An 18,163-nucleotide genomic window follows, 5' to 3' on the forward strand; every position below is an offset into this window, starting at 1 on the left:
TTTTGTTCGGTCTGTTTTTAATATTTAATATTTCCCAATTTGTATTCACAACTACCAATACATACAAAGAACACTTTGTTTGAATTTGATTGAATTTTGCACATCCTTATATGAATTGGTAGATCATTGATGTAGAAAATAAAAACACATTTTGATGTACCAGCAAGTTTGTTACGGATGACAACTACAACATCATTTGAGGGTTTCACTTTGTGCTTCTTTGAATAAAATAGGTCACTAAAACTCTCTCGGAGATGTACAGCCTCTCATCAGCACACCACTGTTTAAATCTAGTGTACTCGTATGTGACCTCGTACCCGAAGTCTAACCTGTCAAAAGATCTGATTTACGTTCCATGTTATAAAACTCTTCAGGGTCGCTACTTTTGGTGCCTTACGTCATTATCATTACTCAGGAGCACCCGTTAAATGCAAAATATTAGTACTAAGTAAGTTATGTGCAGCATTATGGTTTGTGCAATAGTTTAGTATCACATTTCAAATCCTTACTCTCCAAGCGTCCTTAGTACGGAAAATATAAAAGTTATAAGTCTAACTAGTTTTTAACAACAACAGGAGTCGTACAAGGGTTGAATTTAGGTCCAACATCTTTCCGTCTTTTTATCAATGATGTGAGTCAGCGTATTGAGGATAGGGTTTTCTTGTGTGCGGCTGATCAAAACATTGTATAATATGAGTTACAAATAATATTTGAATTTTAATATTCTAAGTACTGTTCTTAATTGACACTTTGTTACTAAGACATACCTATTTTAAAATGACTGCTACCGAACAACTAGGTACTTATTATTTCTTACACATAAAATTTTCACTTTCCAACGTTTTCTTGTAAGTTAATCTGATTTGTTATATCATGCAAGCAAGGTAGAAAGTTAGACAAAGATCACTTCTTAAAAAACTGAACATCTACAAAAAACGGATCTGAGACGATGTTATACGCAATGTCTCTCAAGAACGCCACTAACCTATGTCGCTTCCGGAAGATCTGAAAAAGCTGTAAAACAACAAGCAGTCTTAAAACAACTTACAAACAGCTATGCTAAGTGATTTCTGAGATGAAAAACAGCTTTAGGTGGAAAGTTGTGTGGAAGCACGTATCAAAAAACCACACACAAAAAACAACAAAACTGAGTTGTGAATTATTTTTCCAAAACTTACTGTTAGGAGAAACGTTTCGTATAATTAACTTAATAACTCAATAACCGCTTGCAGATGTACTGAAATTCTTAGCATTTTTTTGCTTTAAAGTTGGTACAAATTAAATAAAAAAAGGGAATTAATGCTTCTATTTTGATTGCTAGGCGACAAAATGGGGGACAACGTCAATGGGATTAAACGTTGTTAAATTCTTTTAAATGACAAAGAACTTGAACGTAATGATATGCAAAATGATTTTTTTTTAATAGAACGATGTCAAAATTACCCTGAATGAATAAATAAATTTATAAATAAATAAATAAATAAATAATTAAATAAATAAATAAATAAACAAATAAAGAAATAAATAAAGAAGTATTAAACAAAAAGTCCAAGCAGGGCACTGTAACCAACCTTGCTTTTATCAAGTGGACATATAGAAATAACCTGGACTTTAAGTGATATACCAGCAGTAGCAAATAAATATCCATTTTTGTAGTGGCTTTGGTAACTGTAAATCATTGCGCATAAATTTGATTCATGTAACAAATCTTTTAGTATCCAATATCTCTTAATAAAAACGTTGTAACTTGTAACTATATAGAGCTTTTAAGCATACAAACTGGCTTATAAGTCCTTGGACCATTTTTTATTATTTTATTACGAAAAAATGAAGTGCCAGTATTTATCTTAATTAATCCTAAAGATAACAAGGTGAACATAATCAGTACTATTCAAAAACGACCACGTCTCATAAATCCGGTTAAAATATGATAATCCCAGCCTGAAATAGTATGGTGATTAAGTTCCACTACGTAGGTATAGTGCATATAATTTGGAACAATTCAGTTATTAGATATTTTCAACTCTTGTATTAAATAACAAACTATTAAACATTAGATGGTATTTTTTATTTCCTTAAATGAACATAAAAATGTACCGTTTGAAAAATGCAGTAATTGTCTACCTTCTCAAACTTTTTCAATTGTATGTCGAGTAATAAAAAAGTAATAAGACGTTAATTTCGCTGCATAATGCAAACCATAAAGAAGCCATAAATAGGAAAAATTAACATATTGTTTAATCTTCGTTGAACTCTAACGCTACGGTCTGTTTCCTTAGAATTTCGTGCAAGTTGCAAGAAGTGTGAATGCAAAGCACTTCGTGTTTGCCTAAAATCAATAAACGATGAATGTTAAAACAACCCTAGCCTGTAATTACTTACATAGTAAAAATGATTGATTGGGATTTTTTTTATGCGTTTCCCTACATAATTTTTACGTACTTGCGAAACATTTATTTATTACACAATCGCAATATTTATCCAATGTTTAATTATACGTTATAGCTTGTAAAAAGTAATCAAATTTTGTGTGCTTGGAGATCTAGAGCCTAGTCATTGTTCATCATGGTTTTCCTTTCACTTCCCGGTGCGGTATAATTATAATTTTCACGCCCGTAAAAAATATATCGCTTATTTGATCGTTCCTTGTTCGCACCATTGTTTCCCAAACTATAATCAAGATTAATATTCCATTACTACAAAAATTACTTAATAGTGGGTGTTTTTTTGCAGATGAGTCCGATTGAAAACGTAGTTCCGAATCTGGTGGACAGTTCCACCACTGAAAATGTGGAGCTGAGGAATAAACAGGATCGGTCTCGCGATCTCTTCGGAGTTCAATTGGAGGTAAGAATAACTTTTTGTTCATTAAAAAATTAACGAAATAAACCAGTTTGTTCCAAAAATTTAAATTTGGAGAATTCTTAGTTATTTTTTACAACTACAAAATAAACGTAAAAGTAAACTGAGATTTAGATTTGGAAATTACTTGATGTATTTTTAGTCACCACTTTCTTTAATACCTCACACGTGTCTCTTCGAAGTGGTTTGAATTCCGGTACTTCTTCATATAAAATGCCGTTAACTCTGTAAATACATAAGTATTATTATTTTAATCTGGATCGTTAATTCACACCTTAATTCAATATTTTTAAATATTAGAGTAAATTTATTTCTTCTTTCATAACTTTCATCTTTTTGTCACGGATTTTAAGTTATTAGTGAAATGCCATTAACTAAATAAACAATGTATGAAAACCACTGTATAAACTGTTAATTTCTGTAACAAGCTTGCTAATCGTGAGAAAACGTACGCTGTGAACTTTCGCCCTGAAATAGGTGTATTTGCTGTAATACATAATGCGGCCATGCATTTGCTTGCAATGCTAAAAAAAATAATTAGGAAAAATAAATATATTAAAAATGTCCAATTTTACACAGATTTTTGAGAATTCTAATCAATTTAAAAATTCTATATAAAATAATTGATTCAGAACTAGGTATTATTCAAAAAACTGGTAGTAATCTGGTATCATAACACTTCCTGTCATTTTTAATAATAAAATTCGTGTACTTCTTTAGAAATTAACAAAATTATTGTAACAAAATTTGTGGAAAATGTTGCATATTTTACGTGTTAATATAATTTTCTACTCGTAAGTATCATGATTAGATGTATCTCAAAAACTTGTTAGTTATTTCTTATACTTAATAATTAATTAATAATTAAAATGTTAATATTCAAAAGTTAGATAAATATAAAATATAATGTTTGGCAGTCATCAAGTTCTCAATTTAAATTAAATTGAAAACAAAATTAGTCAGTACCAAAAGGAATGAACTGATAATAATTCATTAACATATAACTATTGCAATATTATACTAATAAAACTGTGATCCATTCTTTCCTGTTACTATTTTTCCGGAACTGGTAGTTTATGTAAATGGAAAAAACTGAGATTTTTATTCCCATCAATAAATCGATGACGTTGTTTAAAATAATGTTAGATAAGCAAGTTTTTATTGTACGATGGCATTTTGCTTGGTTTTTTGCGGATATAAAAAACTTTCAAACAACAATATCAGTTGCCAAACTTCTCCATTTACTGAACATTGGTTACCAACAGCGATGCAGTCTTATTTTTGCCTTACGAAATATGAACTATGGCAGCATACAATTTTAATTTGTTTCCTGTACTCTGATCCTCAATGGCATTGTTACTCATACATTTGATTTTTTTTAAACATGTCTGCTATGGTTATTATAATCAAATCTTAGTTTCCGTAAATGTTTCTTGCCAAATCCTTTCTTTCTTTCCAAGTTTTGTTCCTTTTTCTTTCTTAGGTTCTCAGCTACAAGTTCGTGCCATATCTTCCTTCTTTTACCATTGGTTCTTTTGAGTGGTGATTTTGTCTTCCATCTTCTCTTTACTTGTTTTTCCTTTTCTATTTTTATCAGATCTCCGAACCATCTTAGTCGATGTGTATTATTAAGTACTAATTCCACCTCTAGCACGCTGATACCTCTCCTGTAATTCACATCCATGCCTGTATTTTAGACTTTTGCTATTTGTAAGTATCCAGCTTTTGGTCTTGTTGGATTATTATCAATCCTGTTTTTTATTTTTGCTTCCTTTATCATCACATCTTGTATTTTTGCTCCTAAGCCGTATATTGACTCTATGCTCTTATTATTTATTTGCACTTTTATACATTCGTTGTTACTTCCCGAGCGTAAGAAATCGAGCCCGTCGGCCGACTCTCTACTTTTGCATTTTCTCAACCTATCATGACCCCTAGAGGACAAAGAAATAGGTCTCCCGTTTCCGTCTGTCTGTCCGTCCGTCTGTCTGTCCGTCTGTCAGCCCTCCCGGATTTTTATTAGACAGATAATCTCCGAAAGTACTGGGCCGATGTGGATGGTAAAACGCTAACCAAAATTTGTCTAATCATCCCCACCACTAATGTAATGACGTCACGTCAAAATTGTACATATTAATTGGGTTTTAAATTGTATCAAATAACATAGTCTTGCACATGTAGTTTATGACTCCGAGTTGAGATTTTACCCGAAACGTCCACATTTTTGGAAAAAAATTAGGAAACAACATTTTGACATTTATTAATTTGGAATCTACAAAACCGAATACTTTGAAATCTTACAGATGGTTCACAGTTATGATAAGCATGATAAAATTTGAATCACAATATATTTACTTGTCTCCTCCAAAAAATTGATGACGTCAGCTCAAAAGTTTGCCGATTAAATCCTATCTAAAATGTACAAAATATGATTAGTCTGTACTTGTTATTTGACTTTCCAGTCATATTTTTTGGATTTGCATATACAGGGTGACTCAGAAAATTAATGAATGCGTCAATGTATTTTCTTGATTAAATCAGAAACTACAAAACCAAATACTTTGAAATCTTGGAGATATTTTAAAGTTATCATAAGCATGATAAATTTTTGATCAAAATGTATTTGCTCATCCCCCCTAAAAAATTGATGACGTCACCCCAAAATTTTACTGAATAAATCCTATCTAAAATGAGCAAAAAAACATAATAGGTATGCAGTCGTCACGTTTCAAACAGCGAGGGAAGTACTGTCTAAACTCTTTAGACCAATTTTTTTTCTGTATTACTGTCATTACAATAGTCATCACTGGATTTATTTTTGCTTCCCGAGCGTAAGCTAGGGGAATATTGTAACAGAGTTAATCCGACAAACGGCCACTTTCATATTTTCTTAACGTTTCATGAGCCCTAGAGTATGAAACAATAAGTCTCCGGTTTCCATCTGTCCGTCATCTGTGTCGATATTTTATTAGACAGATAACCTCCGAAATTACTCGAGTAATTGTTGTCCAACTTTATTTCTAAAGTCATAGACAAAACTTAGACAAAAGTCAGTAAAGAGAAAAACGCAAGTAAGTATTAGCATTTAAAACAATAATGCTATTTCTTTTGAGAAAATAAAGCAATAAAGTTAAAATTTATATTTCTGAAAAATTATTATGCAGACGTTCCTGGTCAAGGGGGTTTAAATTTTCATTACGAAGAGTTTAGATGGCATTTTTTTAATAAGTTCGGTAGATAATTAAAAAACTTTATGGCGTAGTAAGAGGTGTCTTTTTTAGATTTACTCAATCTTAATGATTTAAAGGCTGTTTCTTCTGTTCTAATTTCATAGCGATGAAACGATTTTAATGTAAATAAAATGAGAATACCATAATCAAAATGACAATATAACAATGAAAAATAGATATTAAATTTGACTATTACTTAAATTTCCGAACATACAGGCGACTTTGGTACTTTGTTCTGTGTCTATAAACAGCCCCAAATATTTTTTAGCATGCGGTGGAAAATACTTAACAAATTTTAAGCTAAGTCGCATGGTAACCGTTTTATTTTCATTCAGACTCAGACTATTAACGCAGACCCCTCTCCTACCTGACTTTCTAGCTTATTATTTATTAGCAAGGCGAGATCAGCAGGTGGCACTGCATTGTCTATGAAGGTATCATCCGCATATAGCTTAATATTTGGAGATAATAGGAATTGAAGCAGATCATCTATTAAAAAAAAAATAGAATCGGATCAAGAATGAATCGGTGATCCCTGAGGTACTCCATAGATTCATCTGACACTGATTCTTTAAAATAAATATCTCCTGAAAATGTTGACGCAGTTGACGATTCTTCCTCACTAAGTTTTGTCTGCCACTTTATTTTCGGAATATCGTGTAGATGATAAAACGCTAACCAAAATTTGTGTGACCATTCCCACCAAAAATTTCATGACGCCATGCGTCATCTCAAAATTTTGCACAGTAAATGCTACTTAAATTTTATAAAATAACATATTCCTATCCTTGTGGTTTATGAATCCACCTTTTTTTTTTTCTTTAGATGTCCACATTTTTGAAGAAAAAAAATCGAAACTATATAGCAACATTTTACGAGTTTAGAAACTGTAAAACCGAATGCTCTGAAATTTTACAAACTCTTTAAAGTTATCGTACACATGACAAATCGGTAATCAAAATTTATATATTTATTCCCCGTCAGAAACTTGATGACGTCATCTTAAAAGTTTGCTGAATAAATTGTCTTTAAAATGTGGGAAATATGTATTATGACTCTATACTTGTGCTTAAGCAACATGTTTATATTTTTTTAATTGCTGATATATGATGATTAAAAAATTAATGCATGAAGAAATTTATTTTACTGATCAGATAAAGAACGGCTCACCTAATTTTTCCAAAAATTTATAAATTCAGTACTGTTATTATTAATATTACATTTTAATATTAAAATCTAAGGCATCCAATATAATATAAGTACCATATATCAGACTTGTGTTCAAATAAATAAATAAATAGGGTCCTAAATTTTTTATACTCTACTGCTTTTTTTATAATTTTTCTTAAAAAAAAAACTGGATTTGTTTGATTGTATTTCAGAGGTGAAAGAAGTTCTGTCTAAATAACCTTAGACAAATTTTTAGTTTCCTTTTTTTTAAATACTTTATTTCATATTTCCAAGTTCTGTTGTAGATCTGTTCCATTTCCAGCATATGTCGTCAAACTGGCTGCAAAAGCACATTTCGTTGCTTACATTGGTTCTCGGTTTTCATATTCTATGTGCGGTTTCTTAACTTTTCTTTTTACCGACTTCGTTACATCATCCAGTGTTATATGAAATAAAGTTGGGCTCAATAATCTACTTTGCCTCAGTCCATGTCTGGTTTCAAATTATTCCAATTCTGGGTTATTTGTCCTTTGATAGTTTTCTGGATTTATAATGCGTTGAATATTTCTAATTGTGTTGTTGACTCCCATTCTCGTTATAATATAATAATCTTCTGTATTCTGCTTCTTAGTGCTCTATGGAAAGCTAAGATCTATAAATACTATAATTAATTTATTATTTCAATTTTTTCCGATGATTTGCTTTATAGAGAATATAGATATGATCTTGTTGTATTCCGTTCCTTTTCTTGAAACCACTCTGTAATCCTTCTATTTATATTTCTACTGTTACTTTCAGTCTATTAATTAATAATCAATCGTTTACGTTTAAGACTATGCTTCGGAATATTACACCCTTTTGCACTCCCAATTATTTCACTTTTAGAAGATGGTACAATTACCCCAATTTTCCAATTAATTAGTATTCAGCTCTTCGACATCGGTTGTGCCCAAATTCTGCATGTTTTCAGAGGTGATTCCGTCATGACCTGATGATTTGTCTCCTTTTCGTTTTTGTTCGGTCTATTCTTTACCGTCTTCTTCGTCCACCTCTTGATTATTTTCATGTCTCTTCGTCAGTATTTCGTCGAAATATTTGTCCCAACGCATTATGCCTTCTTGTTCTCCCAATACTTTACCGTCTTTTGATTTTAAATACACTCATCTGTCCTGTTAACCTTTGTTGAGTCTATTTTTTGAATTTTATCAAATTATGTAAGTATTTTTAACTCTTAATAATCTAAACAAAAAACTAACTGAATTACAGTTTTTTTATTTAATACTCTTAAAATAGAAATGTGGTGACTTAAAATGAAAATTACAATAATTCAGCTCGAATTTTTTTATTATTGCTATGCTAGAATATCAGTTATAGTACCATAGGTGTGTCCATAATTACTTAAAGTATCGCGCTTCTACGTATACGGTTAAATATTACGAAATGTGTCGTTGGTTGCAGTAATTTTATAGGTTAAGAGAAAAGTAAAAAGTATCAAAAATGTAAAGCAGTATTGTCTTCATTAGGATGTTAGTTTGATATTTAATGGTATCGAAAATGGTGATTTTTTTTATTTATTGGATTTTTATAGTATATTGGATGCCTTAGATTTCACTTATTTTGCCAATATCCTCGTTATTAGTGGAAACATTGAACTCAGGAAATTGAAAAATCCACCGATATAAATTAACCATTGTTCTTTGTATTTTAACAATCATATGTTAAATTAAATGTTCGTAGGAAATAACAGGCGGCTTGCGAGGTTTTAATCGATGATGAACTTTCTAGAAATTTCTTAGTAGAACATTTTTTTGCTCCTCTACGACCGAAGTTTGTTTTATATCTTTTTAGTGCACATTTCAACACTAATAATAAGGATCATAAATTTTTGTTTAAAATATAATGTTGCATTGTTTTATACATTATATTTGAAAACCGCTAAAAATATGAAAATTGCCATTAACAAGAATGCCGTTACTCGAACTTATTCTCGTAGGCTTAGCTAATTAAAATTTAACATAATGAAGTTCCATTACGCGCTTGGCACCATTTCAACAAATTAAATCCAATACCAGCTGAAGTTTATTGAAGTTCTAATGTACGTATTCGTTACAGTAAGCAAAATAATTACTATTTAAAAGCTATTTTAATTTTTTAAACTGATTCAGTCCATCATCCATGATCGTAAGAACGTAAAACCGAAGATAAGCCTTTAGGGCTGCAAATTAAGTAATTGGAAATAATAATATACTTCGCACTAAAGGTAGTGAAAGTAATAAATAATAAATCTGTTAAGGCTATAATCTCGTCGATTTATGATACCAGTGCAGGTTTAAATTTCTGGTAAAAAACTGGCACAATTTATGGAATTCTAATAATTTTTCAAAACTATCGCCTTTCGAATAGTTGAGTTTTTTTAAAATGAGTTACATATTTATCGCAAATAGAAATGTTACCAGCCAGATGTCGATTAATGTTGTGATTAGAATGACCTCATTGGAAAAATGTTGTCAAACGGAAACTATAAATATGTCTCTCTCAATACAAGACACATGAATTTTTAACCTTATTTTTATTCTTGATACATTTCATTGATCTTTGCCTGCAGTAACAAGCCCCTATATTAACGTAAATTCTTAGAGTATGTTATTAAAACCCCATTTGTGAGCTATGCACATTGATCAATAGTGTGCAAAGATCATGAGATCCAACCTCGAATTAAAGTTTGACGGGGTTAAAATTTAAATATTCATGTCCCCACTTAAGGGATCCCCACTGATCAATGAAATGGACAACTAGTTGTGAAATCCGGATTGAAATTTTTCATTCATGTCCTCCCTCGTCTTCATCATACAATCGTACTTTTCATTAAGACTTTTTTTGAATGTGTCAATATAATCAAATTGATTTTCCCGGCTAAACCTAGGCATTCTGCTTTATCGATTATTTTCCGGTTTTAGCCAGTTTTCCGGGGAATCAATGCTTGTACATGTGTTTGTATCGGTTGCCTGGAAACCATTTCGTGGTTTTAAACATTAGTGCGGAAGTATTTTCTTTTGTTGTTGTTTTCTTTTTCTACCATTAATGCGGCACAGCAATTTCATGAAAGTGTTATCGAGATGGTTGATTATTATCAATTACATTGCGGCGAGCTTTTCGCTTCCAAACACAACAAAATATTAGAATAGAGTAATGCCTATTTAATCCTTCTTCGTAAATAATTGACAAAAATCTGTAATAGTCACTTTTGTGAAAACAACATACGCTAATCAAACTATCAAAAATTCAGGGCTACCAGAACAGTGAACACAATGGAACTGTAAAACGCGGTAATTGTTATAAACATCCTTAGAGTAACGACAGATATCATCGAAGTCCTTGCAGAAGGTTTAGCTACCACATGCTTGAGCTGCATTTAAATAAATTAACATTTTACGCTTTTTGTTTTGCTATTACGTGCGAGGAAATTAATTTTGCTTCGTTAAGTAGTGTAGATATCAACACTGGCTGTACCGTATTTATTTAGTTTTTTAATTATTATGTAATCTTTAAAAGACAGTTATTCCGCACAGTCAAAATAAAAGCATAAAAGAGAAAAGATATTTACGTAAGGATACATTTCACAGTAGATGAGTGCGTAGATAATTGCGGAAAATGGAAAACATCTTAGTTACGCAAGTAATGAAGACGTTTAGTTTTTACTTGCCCGGTCTTGTTTCATTTTTATGAATCACAGAGGCGAAATTAAAATAATCGTGCTTACAGCTCTCGTGGTAAATCTACTTTCATTTAGTCGTATACAAGAAGTTTCTTTCAAGACTGCCAATATTTTGACTTTGGAAAATAAACTGCCAAAATTTGAAACTTCTGTATATTTTGTCATAAAGAATTATGAAATTCACCGGATGTTTTACAATCTCCTTTTCGCGGAAGTTGCTACACTGAACTGCTGCATGCAAATAATTTTGAAGACAATTTTGGGGTTCGTGAAAAATACTGATTTTTTTTTATAGCAACCCCTTTAAAATTTGCACATATATGACATAAAAACGTAATCAGTTTCATTCAACTGATTATTTTTAGCAATCCTCTAAGAAGATAGGAATCTGAGATTTATCTTTATAGAATTCAGAACATGTTTTGTGAACACTGTTAGTTTATAAAAAAATAATCAAGGAAGATCTTTGTTGAAAGGCTCGAGCATTAAACCACATTAAACCAGTAAAAACTTGCAGATTTTATTTACATAACATTTTTCGTCCGGTTTTAGAAAATTTTGCTTCTTTTTGTAAAATTTTGATTGTTTTCACAGTCATGCATATTTGAAGTTTTGAATTTTAGACACACTATCTTTATTAAATCACATACAGCTAATCTTAATTTCGGTAAGTTGTATTCATAAATAAAATAAATAGAAAGGGAGACGAAACTTAAGTAAAATAACACACCCTGTATATAAAAATTAATTTATTTTGTCAGAATTTGCGTTAATTTTATAGGTCATCGACTTAATAAGTGTTGGCACTATGAAATCGATAGTATAAGAATAATTGGGTGTTAATTACTAAGTATAATAATAGACTAGAGATACTAGTAATTATTGGATTAGCTTTAAGCTGTTGATATGATGAGTGCTAATAAAAAAGTTGCAGTTGTTATCATTCTTACGCAAACTTTAATTTAATAGCAATTAACAAGAATGCTTAATTCACTTTGATAACTTCAAATCATACATAAAAAAACTTAGGAAATATCATGTTGGTTCTACTAGCGTGGGCTTGTTTATGGTGAATTACAATATTGATTCACGTCAATGTAAATTAAAAAACTTTGGAAAATTTATGTGGGAAATAGTAATTTTTGTTTTATGTTACATTTTAGTGACCAATCAATCATTCCAACGTTGGCGTTGGAAAAAAAGTTACACGTTATCATAGTACATTATGATTTGTTTGTTTGCGTACATGTATGCGTGTGTTTCTATACAAACAAAAGCACTTTTTCTGGTTGTTTTAATAATTACGGAATGATTTGCGAATTTGTTCTATACTTGAGGTACTGTAAGAGGCGGCATGATGTGTTTTAACCCAGTGTACTTTTAACTTTGCGTCTATCAGAAACTATATAACGGACTATAATTTTGGTAAAACACTAACGCTTGCTTTGCTGAGATTAGAGGACACTAAATGAATTTATTTGTTCTCCATCTTCAAAAAGTTAATCACACCATCTCAAGAGAAAAACATATTAAAGAAATCTTTGTTGGGAAACACACCCTAAGGTGCATTATGAGTAGTACCATATGATCGAAAAAAAAACCTGTCAAGTATGCTTTGGAATTTATTTGAAAAAATATTTATGTTGCCATTTCAATCAAAAAAAAAGAATATATCAAGTGGGCCCTCCTGGATCTCGAAAACAAATGAAGCAACACTTTTTGTACCTCTATCCCCAATTTCAGTTGATTTGTTCAATTGGTTCTCAAGATATTTAGCCGTTTGCACTCTAGTGACCCTGTATATAGAAACGTTAAAATTTGCCTTTGGCTTATGAAGCTATGCTGCATTTCAAGACAAATCAAAAAATTTCAAAGCATCGCGAACTATTTTTAAAAACGTTAAAATTTTCCTTTGGTTTATGAAGCTGTGTTAAATCATTATTGCGGCCTATTTTTAAGATATTTTGCCATATTTTATAAAAATATTAAAAAATATACAACTGTAAGGACAAATAAAAAAATTTCAAAGCAGTGCGGCGAGAATTATGATAAAGTTAATTAATTAATTAGATAAAATATTTAAATTGATTCAGTCGAAATGTTTATATATTTGTAATTAATGCGACATACATTTTCACCATCCGGGTAAATTGTCTTATCATTTCTTTTAGAAACTTTAAAAGTATAAGAACATTCGGGAAGGTTAAAGTATAAACGCTTTTCGGTCCAACCATCATATTCCTTAATATTTTTAACCATTGAAGAAATATAACGAAGAGTAAACATGGTAACTCATTACATAACTCAAATGAATTAGCAATTAAACTTTTCCCATAGCCGTAAACAAATGTTACAAATATGAAGACAGTGGAGGCTAAACTTAACTCAATTCTTTTGTATTTTTTATCTACTTAGTTTTTAGAATTTTGCATAAAATATGGCAACAACGCTGGTATTGCACTAAATTACTTTATTAAGCTAAGGAGTCCACCTGACGAATGACTACTTTAATGTTTTTTTGACATTTCATGACCCCTAGATTATGAAAAAAATAAGTCTCCCGTTTTCGTCTGTCTGCCTATCTATCATCTAGTCGGTTCTTATTAGACAGAAACACTTATGACTGTTGTCAGATTTATGTCTTTTAGTAGTGTCGTGAAGATGGTAAACTGTAACCAAAATTTGCTGCCTGATCATACCCATCATCGATGTAATGACGTCATCTAAAAATTTTGCATAATAAATAGTTTTTAATTTTTCAATTTAACTTTGTAAGTTCAAAACCCAATGCTCAGAAATCTTGCGAACGTTTTAAGCTTATTGTAAGCATGATGTCATTAATCAGGAACGAGGAAAGTTCTGTCTAAATAACATTTAGTTAATTTTTCTTCCCGAGCGTAAGCGAAGGAAGTATTCTAAACGAGTCCGTCAGCCGACTCTCTACTTTTACATTTTCTCGGCCTTTCATGACCCCTAGAGTACAAAGAAATAGGTCTCCCGTTTCCGTCTCTCTCTCTGTCTGTCCGTCTGTCCATCTGTCTGTCCGTCTGGCCGTCTGTTGGTCTGTCCGTCTGTCCATCTGTCCACCGTCCCTGATTTTTATTAAAGAGATAATCTCCGAAAGTAGTGGGCCGATTGTTGTCAAATTTTGTATTTATATTAGGAATATCATTTAGATGGTAAAACGATAACCAAAATTTGTCTAATCGTCCCCAACAATAATGTGGTGACGTCACTTCAAAATTGCACATAGTAAATGGGTTTTAAATTGTATAAAATAACATAGACCTACACATGTAGTTTATGACTCCGTCTTGATTTTTTACCTGAAACGTCCAGATTTTTGAAAAAAAAAATCAAAATTATAAGACAACATTTTGCAATTTAATTTTGAATCTGCAAAACCGAATGCTTTGAAATCTTGCAGATGTTTTAAGGTAGGATAGGCATGATAAATTTTTAATCAAAATATATTATATATACATATTTACTTATTCCCTCCCTATTGATGAAGTCATCTCAAAATTTTGCCGAATAAATCCTATCCAAAAAAAAATGCAAAATATGATCAGTCTACTACTTCTAGATTCACTTATACAAGGTCACTCCGAAAAAAATTAATCAGTCAATTTATTTTATTGAATAAATCAAGAATTGCAAAACTGACTGCTTTGAAATCTTGCAGACGTTTTAAAGTCATTGTAAGCATGGTAAATTGTTAATCAAAATAAATCTCTTTATTTTCCCCAAAAAATTGATGACGTTATCTTAAAATTTTGCTAAATACATTCTACGCAAAATGTGCAAAATATGATAAGTTTTTACTTGTGATTCATCATTGCATTCATATTTTTTATTGATCAAATTAAGAACGAGTCACTCCCTTTTCCCGAAAATGTGAAAATACAAACGTCTTTATTTAATAAGAATTTTAATAATGATAATCAGAACATTTTGTCGATTGTAGCTTACTACTTAGCAGTAATAATAATAGTTTTGATCCTCTGTTTTGAGGGGACAAACTCATTCAAATCAAACTAATGTCTACGTGACATACTTCTGATGTATAAACATCATCCATCATGCAATTTGGTACTTTCATATTTTCTCGATTTTTCATAACCCCTAGACAAGGCCGTAGCTAGGGGGAGGCTAGAGGATGCTGAGCCTTCCCTAGATCTAGACAAGTTATAATTAACCAAATGTGAATTACAACATCGAAATTCAAAATAAAATGTAGTGTTTTATTCAATAAGCGGAAATCAGAGCAATAAAAATGTCTGGACCGTGGGCATTGTGGTCCGGTTATTGCTATTCGTAGAAAACATCTTTTAGTTTAGTTTCTGTTTCACTGTCACGTCTACAGATTGATAAGTGTTATAGCTATATCTAGTTTTTATTATTATTTTATTATTTATTGTTGTATCTACTATATCACTTTATTTAAGCCATGATAGTAGAGTCCATCCGGCGAATAACTACTTTAATGATTTTTCGGTGTTTTCTGCCCCTAGAGTATGAAAAAAAAATCTCTCCCGTTTTCGTCTGTCTGTCATCTATCGTCTAGTCAATTCTTATTAGACAAACACTACTGGACCGATTGTTCTCGAATTTATGTATTTGAAACTCTAACTAAAAGTTGTCTGATCATCCCCATCAACTTTGAAAATTCAAATCCCAATGATCTGAAATCTTACGAACGATAAACTTATATCGTAAGCATGATATCGTTAATCAAAGACGAGGAAAGTTCTATCTAAGCAACATTAATGCAAAAGTTTGGAAATAGTTTATTGGAAGTTAACATTTTGTGGAGCTATTTTCTTAGGGGCTATTTTCTCCAGTTATTTCCTCGGATCACCTGACTTTTTGATACAATTTTTAATGCTTTAAATAGACTCTTTTATTAAAATCACGTTCTAATACTTTTAGTCATTGATCTAATAAAGGAGTGGATGGAGCCATGTATACGTTTCCATACGCGAGCGAGTGTAATCAACATAAGAAAGAAATAGCTAGAGCGGTTATGCATCAGTGGGCAAAAAACAGCTGATCATGTATCACGTGCTGGGTGGCAAGAAACGCTTCATTTGAACGGGAATTAATACGTTTTCTTACGAATTTGTTCAAACAATCAATTATAACAAACGTCTGTTAATGAAAACTATATTTTTACAGTTTACATTAAAATTATGTGTAATGTGAAACCACAAAAATCATGTAAGTGGTGGAGATAATCTTAAAATGAAATGTATACAGAATCTGCAATATATTACGAATTCAGTTAGTCCAATAATCTTCTACAAGTTAACTAATCTTGTAGTGTATGTTCATTGGTAATTCTGAATTTTTTAGGATAAAAGTAATTAAACTTTCGAAAAAAGTGACAGGGTGCCTAATTAAATTACACATATTAAATCGTATGGAATTTTCTAGTAAAATCGTATGGAATTTTCTAGTAAAATCTATTTTCTAAATCCACGTAAAACAATAATAATCAATAGATATAAAAATTCCCTCTTTTTGTAGCAATAATCCGTTTTTTTCGTAACTTGGAATGTTTAGGGAAACTAACAAAATTTTTAAATTATTTACGAAATCCTTCGTCTGTATATGTGATTATTACCTATGAAATGAAACAGCATTGCTTTCTTTGCACGTTCTATGCAATTATACGCACAACACGATTTCACGATGTTTAACAAATGGTCCGATAAAATACAACTTACTTAAGAAGACTGTAGACATTTAAATAAGGTAACTTGAGCCTATAAAACCTAAATTTGCAAAAATACACCTTCAAACACCATGCGACAGCACGAAAGAAACCTCCAGAAACAGTGCTCTGCAGTTTCGCGTCAATGTTTTGCCACCCAGAGACCCCTATCTCTGTCCCACTGTGTTAACAACGCGCGTCTCTCTCTAAGTTACTTCCATATAATATTATTTCTATGCTTTTAGTATACTTAAGTGAGCTTAATATGACTTAAGCCGCGACAAAGAAATAATCATGACAAAAGTGAGAAATACGAAATCATTTTGCATTTTATTCTTATATTATGTACATTCATTTTAACTTTATTAACATTTGTATCTTTAAAAGTTCAAAAAAATTAACTTAATGTTGATTTCATTTCAAATTTTATCAGTTATTTTTTTTTTAATTTTTGTATCTAAGTGTTGTTGGCGCATGTCATACAAGTTTTACAAGGTAAATGTCAAGTGAGTTTTGTATAAGAGAGTAAACGTCTAAAGTATTAGTACTACTAGTAAATTAAAGGAGGTTTGGTGGAAAATTGCCAAAATTTTTAAAATAAAAAACGTTAAATTACGGTTAATTTACCAATCAAAACAAAAATGTTAGAAAAACTTCATTACTGCAAAAATATCACTATGTTTACTGTAATATCTTACACCCAACCTAAATTAGTGTTTTTCGCCACTTTTTCTTTTATCAAAAATGCAACGCCAACTTGATGACTTTTTCAATCGAACACCCGTTATATTTTATATTATATGTACCGAATATTATTATAAATTTCATAGTATAAACATCTTAGAACCTTTTGTCTGTACACGTTTTTATTTATAGTTTATATAATTGTCTGGAAATTCTTAGTTATAATTGACAGTAATAGCAATAACGTGTTCTAGTTTTTGCATCACCTTCTGGGCGTAATTATTGACTGTTTTTAAAACTGTTTATTTTAAAAATTGCTGCAATGAGTTTTTAACAAGAAATGCTCAAGGACGTTTAGCTGACAGAGAAAAGCACGTAACTGCTTCGTTAGATTACCAATAGCCGTAATGTGCCATTGAGAAGACCTAACGGAACTAATTTAATGATTGCCTTCGATTGCCATCAAGACAAATCTTGGCAGAATCTCATGAGTGAAGAAATGGCATTTACAAAAGTTCAAAAGGAAGCTTGTGTAATGCGTTAAGTCAAGATGATGAGTTCAGGACATGTCGCAATTATGCTTAATGTTTCAATATAAGGCGAATGTTATACGACTACATTTCTGCAACGATTAAGTAAGACTGCAATAAGGTATAATATAACAAAACTAGGTATTTTTACACTTCGAGACGGTCGTTAACATGGTCGTTTTGAAAGAAACTTTGTAGTTGGCACTAACAGCTGAGGTGAAATTGGTATATCAATTTTATTTAACCCAGTTGCGAG

The 18,163-nt window shown here is 31.1% G+C and overlaps 1 protein-coding gene across 1 annotated transcript in view; it reads left to right on the forward strand.

Annotated features, from left to right (window-relative positions):
* The window catches only part of LOC135135480 (ras-GEF domain-containing family member 1B-like), a 180,954-nt gene that overhangs the window by 79,669 nt on the left and 83,122 nt on the right, over positions 1–18,163 (forward strand). Inside the window, exon 2 of the mRNA XM_064064546.1 lies at positions 2,734–2,847. Within this exon, the coding sequence (XP_063920616.1) occupies positions 2,734–2,847 (114 nt within the window). The remainder of the gene's footprint in view (positions 1–2,733; positions 2,848–18,163) is intronic.

The sequence above is a fragment of the Zophobas morio genome, unplaced genomic scaffold (assembly GCF_036711695.1).
Source record: "Zophobas morio isolate AGI-343-1 ecotype UQ-CSIRO unplaced genomic scaffold, CSIRO_AGI_Zmor_V1 ptg000024l, whole genome shotgun sequence".
Taxonomy (NCBI): domain Eukaryota; kingdom Metazoa; phylum Arthropoda; class Insecta; order Coleoptera; family Tenebrionidae; genus Zophobas; species Zophobas morio.